The sequence below is a fragment of the Rhinopithecus bieti genome, unplaced genomic scaffold (genome assembly GCF_001698545.2).
Source record: "Rhinopithecus bieti isolate Rb0 unplaced genomic scaffold, ASM169854v2 scaffold_9978, whole genome shotgun sequence".
Lineage (NCBI taxonomy): Eukaryota > Metazoa > Chordata > Mammalia > Primates > Cercopithecidae > Rhinopithecus > Rhinopithecus bieti.
In genome coordinates, this window is record NW_016806220.1 from 620,724 (window position 1) to 628,694 (window position 7,971).

Here is a 7,971-nt window from a genome sequence, read left to right on the forward strand (position 1 = left end):
GCTCACTGCAAGCTCCGCCTCCCGGGTTCACGCCATTCTCCTGCCTCAGCCTCCCAAGTAGCTGGGACTACAGGCGCCCGCCACCTCGCCCGGCTAGTTTTTTTGTATTTTTAGTAGAGACGGGGTTTCACCGTGTTAGCCAGGATAGTCTCGATCTCCTGACCTCGTGATCCTCCCGTCTCGGCCTCCCAAAGTGCTGGGATTACAGGCTTGAGCCACCGCGCCCGGCTACATCCCACTTTTTAAACTTAACTGTATTTTATAGACCATTCCATATTAATATTTTGAGAGCTTCTTTTTCTTTAATATGGTGGCAAGTTAATTGTGTGAGTATGCTGTAAGTTACCTAACCAGTCCCCAAATGGTAGCATTTAGCATGGCCTTAGTCTTTCTATGGCAAAAGATGTTGCAATGATAACCTTACACAGCATGTATGGGTGTACCTATAAGAAAAATGGGATTGCCGGGTCAAAGGGCAGGTGTTCTTATAATTGATAGTGTCAAACTGACCTCATGGAGGTTGTGTTCTCCCACCTACAATGTATTCTTCCATTATAATAGTGAACAAGACACAATGCTTGGGAACTTAAACTGTACAAGGAACTCAGAAGGCTAGAATAAGTAGAGAAGGTTAACAGTGCTTCACAAATTTCATTTCCTCTTAGGGAAATCTGTTTACTTTAAAGAGTGCCTCTTTCCCTATGGTAAGGTATGTTGTCATTATTTGATTTTTGTTCAGCTGATGGGCAAAAAATGGTATGTCAATATAGTTTAAATTTGCATTCATCATTATTCTGGGTGATGTTAATCATCTTTTCATATATCAAATAGCCATTTGTTCCTTTCCTGTTAATTCTCTAATGTGTCCCTTACTCAAAGATTGGATTTCTTTTCTTAGTAATTTGAAAAGCTCTTTTATATAGCAAGAAAATGAGCCTTTTGTTTCTGATATATATTTTGTCTAGGTTGTTTTTTGGCTTTGCTTAATAGAGACTCTTTTATGGGTCTTTTATGACACTTAGGTTTTTAGTCTTAGAAATGACTTCACCAGTCTAATATTTATTTATTTATTTTTATCTCCAGTCTAATATTTAAAAGCAAATGAACAAGCTTCTTGCCATGGTTTGCAGAAATTCTGGGGTAGTCCTACTTGTTTACTTTTCCATAGGAACATTATAATCAGCCTGGTTTCTTTTAAGTTTATTATTTTATGTGGATTGCATTTAACATTTACAGATTAACCTAAGAGGAGGTGAAATTCGTGAAGTACTGTTGGGACTCCCTATTTGTCCTAGTTTTCTTCTGAGTTCCTTGCACAGTTGAAGTCCCCAGGAATTAATCTTTTTTTTCCCCCACTATTATAATAGAAGAAAAGATGCCATTAACATCTTTAAAAAAATTTTTATTTTGGCCGGGCGCGGTGGCTCAAGCCTGTAATCCCAGCACTTTGGGAGGCCGAGACAGGCGGATCACGAGGTCAGGAGATCGAGACCATCCTGGCTAACATGGTGAAACCCCGTCTCTACTAAAATACAAAAAAAAAAAAAACTAGCCGGGCGAGGTGGCGGGCGCCTGTAGTCCCAGCTACTCGGGAGGCTGAGGCAGGAGAATGGCATAAACCCGGGAGGTGGAGCTTGCAGTGAGCTGAGATCCGGCCACTGCACTCCAGTCCGGGCGACAGATGAGACTCCGCCTCAAAAAAAAAAAAAAAAAAAAAAGATTTGGGAAGAAAAGTTAAGTTCAGCTTTGTACATGTTACATGTGATATGCTAGTCACTTCAGTGGAGATGACAAATGGCAGCTGGAGAAACAAGCCTGCAACTCCAGGAGAGGTCCTCGCTGTAGATTTACTATCGTGAGTCATCATCGTGTACTTGATATAACAGTCATGGGGCTAGGAAGTTAGTTTCTCCTCAGGGAGTCTGAAACTGTAACTAGTTCAGAGAAGAGGGTGGAGGGCAGCCCGGAATGCCCCAGCATTTACCAATAGAGCAAGCAGGGACTGAGGAGCCTGGGGAGTGAGGTTAGCTGGATACCAGCAGAGTGGAGCACTGGTGCTCTTACTGAGTGAGGAAGGTGTGTCCAGATGGAGGATGTGATTAACTGTCCTCAACATCCCTGAGAGGAGGCGTAAGACAAGGGCAGGGAAGAGAATGCAAGATTTGGCAACAGGTAGGTCATTATGATGACTATGATAAAAGCAGTTGGAGCTCAATTCTGTCTGGAGTATAGGGAAGGAGGGCTGAGGACGTGCATTTAGAAGGGTACATAGTTCTCAAGAAATTTTTCTGAGCACATTTGTAATCCCAGCTATTTGGGACGCTGAAATGGGAGGACTGCTTGAGCCCAAGAGTTCAAGACCAGCCTGGGCAACATATCGAGGCCCTGCTTTAAAAAAAAAAAAAAAAAAAAAAAGGAAGTTTTGTTGAGAGGCTAGATGGATCGTGGATATGTTTTTTTTTTTTTCCTGTTTATGCATGTCTTTTATTTTTCCACAATGAGCATTGATTACTTATACAGTAATAATTTTAAGTCTATACACATTGCAGACAGCACCCCACTGTTTGAGAGAAAAACTCCTCCTCAGCAGAACATGGCACACCTTCATCTTCCTTCCCTGAACCTTTTCCAACCTTAGGCTTGCCATTCTCCACCAGCGCTAATGTCATGTCTCTTGAAATCAGTATTGAAGTCAGTATTTCATTCTTGCCAGTTTCCACTGTGTGTTTAAATTTGGAGTCTGGTGTCTAGCATTAGCTGGGGCTGGGGCTTCCACTCCTCTCAGCATTGGTAAGCCCCCTCATCTACCTCATCCCATGTCCAAGATCATCCAGTTACCATCTACCCAGTTCATTCACGTCATCAGTCCCAGAGCTGCAGAGATGCTTTTTTTCCATCTTCTACTTCTCTGGCTTTTAGCAGCATGGGATAATGGAGCAAGCGAATAGGACCTTAAAGTAGAGGGACAGGGGTTCTCTTCCCCATCTGCTACTTATTAGCTATGTGACCTCGTTCAAGTCTCTTTTCTTTTTGAGACAGGGTCTCCCTCTGTCATCCAGGCTGGAGTACAGTGGTATGATCATAGCTCAATGCAGCCTCAAACTCCTGGGCTCAAGCGATCCTTCCACCTCAGCCTTCTGAGCAGCAGGGACTACAGGCACACGCCACCATGTCCGGCTGATTTATTTATTTTTATTTGGGAAGATAGGGGTCTCACTATATCTCCCAGGCTGGTCATGAACTCCTGGTCTCAAGCAACCCTCCAATCTTGGAGTCCCAAATCGCTGGGATTACAGGTGTGAGCCCTGGCCTGGCCTCAGTTTCCTCATCTGTAAAACGGGGTTAGTGAAACTCACATCCTATCAGTGGTGTGAAGGATGGGCCGACTCTTGTATTGCCTGCTGTAGTGCAATCAGTCGCTAAGGCGGCTCACTTTCCAGCCGTGCTACAATAGGTAAGAACTAGGATGCTCTAGACGTGTGACTGGGCAATGGGAGCCCCTCACATGATCCCGAGATGCCAGACAGTGTCTCTCCGCACAGGGTGTGCGCTGGTCCAGTGACCCGTTTTTCCAGTCGTCCCACACCCCGGGTCCGCGATCACGCTCCCCCCACCCATAGCCGAGCCTGACGCGGCGGTGGCTCATGCGCCTTTCCGTCCCAGCCTTTAGCCACGGACCACACGTCCCATCCCAGGCGCCCCGCCCCGCCCCCGCCCCCTGTCCCCGGCGCGCCTCCCCAGGCAGCCGGCTCGGGTGTCTGAGCAGCCGCGCCCGCGAGCCGTGAGCGCTGATTGGCTGCGACGCGACGGGGGGCGGCCCGCGGGCGCACACACCCTCCCCGCGCAGCCAATGGGCTTGCGCACGTCACTGACCCGGAGGCCCGCGGGCCGGCAGTCCCTCAATAAGCCACATTGTTGCATGAAACTCCAGCGCAGGAGTCCCGGGCCGCCGCGGGCAACATCGTGTCACCCAGCTAAGAAAATCCGCGGGCCGGAGCCACGCGCCTGTGAACCAGAGAGGTCCCACTGCCGGAGTGGAGCCGGGCTGCGATTCTTCTCAAGTTGAGCCTCAGTGATCCTGTGGCCGAAGTTAGCGCCTTGACGTGGGAAAACCGGACACGTCGCCAGGAGAGAACTGAGGCGCCAGCTAGCAGTTGTGACACCAAAATCCCGTCTCTGGTGACCCGCGCCCTCCGCCAGCCGGGCGCACTCTCGCCGTTAGCCCTCTTTGTACGTCGTTCGGACTCCCAGCTCCCGGCCCCGCAGCTGAGTCCCAGCACAAAGCAGTCGGACCGCGCCACCCGCCTCCCCGCTCGCGCCCCGGTCTCGGTATCCCAACTCTGCGCCGTCGGGCCGCGGCAGGATGATTGCCTCGCATCTGCTCGCCTACTTCTTCACAGAGCTCAACCATGACCAAGTGCAGAAGGTAAGTCAGCGCGGGAGGGGCGGCAGGCTGGGCTCCGGCAAAGTGGCGTGGCCTCCAGGAGTCTTTTCCTCGACCCTGCGGGGACCTGCTCCCTCCCTACTCGGGGCCCGGGACGCGGAAAAAGTTTGGGCAGCCGGGACACTCCTGGGCGCCAGGAGCCACGTCCGCTAGGCACTGCTGGGGAGTGCGCGCGGGCGGGGAGCCGGGGTCGCGCTCCGCCTGGCGCTCTCCCTCCCTGAGCTCCCGCACGCGCTCACGCTCTCTCCCCCAACCCCTTTTTCCCTGTTACTGGAGGGGCGGGTAACCCCGCAGGTACTCAGGGATTGCTGCGCCCATGTGGGAGGGAGCCCCCTTCTGCAGCGCGAGTTCCGGCGAGAGCACGTGGAGAGAATCGTGGCTGCGGGACGCTGCTCCGCTGCCGCGTGGGTCCGCCGGTGGCAGTCCGCGCTCGCGGACCGCCTGTAGGAGACCAGTGGTTCCCTTCTTCCTCGCGGCCCTGCGGGGGTGGGCTTGGGGAGAAGCTGACCCGGGAAGGAGTAGGAAAGGGGCAGAGGAACTCCGCCCGCCGCGCCCCCTCCCCGGAACTGTGGCGCCCGGAACTGAGGCTCGGCGAGAGGCGTCCCCCATCAACCTCCGCCCCCCCAAATCAACCTTGGGACCGCCCAACCTCGTGTCCTCAGGGCCTGCCTCCGAGTCTCAGGGGAGGACTTTGGTTGTTACTTTCTGGTTTGCCTCAGAAGTTACTCGGAGAGGGCCAACTCTACGCGTTCCTGGATTACTCGAGATTCTTGAGATTTGTGCCTTCCGAAAATGAGCTTTTTTCCCCCTTAGGCCTCGACCTGTCTGTGCCCACCTCGCTCTCCGCAGCTCCCTACGGCTGAGCGCTCGCCGGGGCCGGTTCATTTACATAAGAAAGAGCCTCAGGCCAAGCCGGGATTCTCTCGTTCCCCGCCTCAGGGTATGGGGGTGGGGTTGGGGCCGGGCAGGGCCAGGGGCGCCCTCAGAATTGAGTTTCTGAAATGCCTGGGATTAGGGGATTGGCTCCTGGCCCGGGCCCGGGCCTGGGCTACGATTTGAGGTAGGGGACAAGTTGGGAAGGGATTAGCGGGAGGGAGGTTGTTTTAGAGCTGTGAGGCAACTGAGCGTTGCTCAGTTACATACTTGAAATTTCAATGTCTGACGGGAACACATTTTTGGGAAAATGTCTTGCCTTTATCGTTCTGTGCGACAACCTGCTCATATTCGCATTCTGGCGGTCCCGAGGGCATAGGAGGCATATTAATGTAGCGATGGCGCGTGAACCTCCGAGAAAAGCAGGAGTTACCCAGCCTCAAGTCTGGAGGAGCGAGCAGAGGCGGTTGGTTTACTTGGGTTTTACTGTTTGTGAATGGCTGTTATTCTCTAATTCCTGGGATGTGGCTCTGCACCTTGATTCAGTTTACTTAAAAACGTGCCTTTCAGCTGGCAGGATCTTGGTAACTTCTCAACTTCCAAGAACTCTTGGGGAAGGCTGTCATCTCTTGGCAAGTCCTAAAATACACAGTGAAGCATCCTTAATCCCAGGGAGTTCTTCTCCTTTGGGGATTACCCCAGGACATTTGAATCCTTGCATAAATGCACTCTTCCTCAAACCAGAGGAGGGCACTAGGACTGGAACCCCGTTGGAGTTATACCACTCTCAATCGTGGAATGGGGGTCATCTCTCTGCTCCCAGAGTGGAACGGGAATTAGCGAGGGTATCTGGAAATGAGTTGTAATCCCTGTCTTGTGGTTTATTAACCATAGCACCCTGAGCCTCTTTGGACAGCCCGTTCGTTTCTTTTTGTAAAATGCAATAATAACAGTAGACTTTTCCACTTACGGAGTTGCGATGATTAAGCACTGCAGTGTGCAACTGTCATTCCTGTAGGCTTCTTTTCTCTACCCTTGCAACCACCTGTCAGTTTCAGAAGTGTCCCTGAGGACCCTTAGGTGTATTTCCTCTAAACTACCAATGGGGGCAGAATTGAATCAGGCCTTTAACTCAGTAGGTGTCTGAACCTGGGATTTGACTCCCAGCTTAGTGGCAGTTACATAGAAAGCAGAGAAAAACTCAGTATCTTGGAACCATCTTTCTGAGCTGCCATTGGAAAGAAGAATTAAGAGGGAAGAATGAAAATTTAGTATAACTTTAGAGTCTTTTGAAAAGACCTTTTGATTTGGACCCTTCTGAAATCTCCTGATAAGATATTCTGGGTTGTAGTGTGAGGACAAGGAAGGCTTGGGTTCACCTGCCCAGCGAGGTCACTCGTCGTATCCTGATGGACAAGCCCAGTGTTTTGGGGCATTAGAGATGAGAATAAGGGTTATTTGCTCACTTTTGCCAGTTGACACTTTGGAACTCAGGAGTGACTGCAGAGCACCTACTATGTACCTGGCACTGTTCTAAGCTCTTTAGGTATGTCAGCTTGTTAACATTCAAATCAATCCCATGAGGTAAAGACTGATTGTTATTAGCATCCCTGTTTAACTGAGGCCAAGGGGTAACTTGCCCAAGGTCACCAGCTTTTCGTTATGAGCTGGGAATTGAAGCCATGTATTTGGCTTTAGAGCACCACGCTCTTGAGCACGTACTCGCCTGTCTCTGGGGAACGTGAGCGGACTCCTGGCCTGGGCCTGTGCCCACTCCTGGCTGCTGGTAGCACCCCCACCCATCATGACCACAGGTGGAACTAGCTCTTCTGTTGGTTTGATAAGTGGTACCAGTACCCTCTGGCAATTCCAGCTGAGAGTCCTGGATTCATTGTCATCAACTCTCTAACTTTGTCAACTGGTCTCTGGGTTACCTTGGAGGCCTCCTAAGGGTGTCCCTAAAACTCTGGAGCCAGACTGGATCATTTCAGGAGCCTTCTACAGCTCTTCATTGCCTCTCGCTTCTACCCCCCAGCTCAGCCTCATCTTCCTCTCCATGCTTTCATTCCTCTGTCTTGCCTGTTCACACTGGGTCCTTTTGCCCTTGCCATTTTTGTGGCCCTGAGCTCTGCTTGGCTTCTTTCCACTTAACCCCTTCCAGCTCAAATGCGGTTTCCTCTCTTAATTTTCTTTCTGCCTCCTTCTCCTGCTCCTGGGTGCCAACATTGGTGTGTTTGAACCTTGCATGACATTTGTTTCATTCCACCATCTGTTAGAGTTGGTGGTTTTCGGTTCGGGTTCCCTCTTCAGGGCAGGGAGAATCTCGGCTGTTAGGTTTGTTGCTGCAGTTCCTGGCCACTGGTGAGGTGCTCAGTGAGTACAAGAGTAAAGGAGGAGACCTTTCTGGAGAAAGAAGCTAAACCAGGGCTGCAGGAAGTGGAGGAGCTGGCCGTGGGCGGCTAGTCTTAGGCTAAAGGGATGGTATATGGGTGGACACTTAGAGGGAGGGACAGTTCTCAGCTATCTCTTCATCCAAACCATGACCTGAGTCCAGTTCTGAGGTGGGAGAGAGAAAGGGAGGAGAGCTTTCTGTCCTTCAGTAATCAAGACTGTGTGTCCTCCCTGTGGACAGATAGAGGATTCTTTCTTTCTTT

The 7,971-nt window shown here is 50.9% G+C and overlaps 1 protein-coding gene across 2 annotated transcripts in view; it reads left to right on the forward strand.

Annotated features, from left to right (window-relative positions):
* Nucleotides 1-2,444: 2,444 nt before the first annotated feature.
* The window catches only part of HK2 (hexokinase 2), a 58,635-nt gene continuing 53,108 nt past the window's right edge, over nt 2,445-7,971 (forward strand). Inside the window, exon 1 of one of the 2 annotated variants that reach the window (XM_017875273.1) lies at nt 2,445-4,426. In XM_017875273.1, coding sequence (XP_017730762.1) covers nt 4,364-4,426 — 63 coding nt within the window. In that variant the 5' untranslated portion in view covers nt 2,445-4,363. Of the gene's footprint in view, nt 4,427-5,093; nt 5,385-7,971 lie in introns of those variants that run through there. The other variant, XM_017875274.1, reaches the window with a different exon arrangement.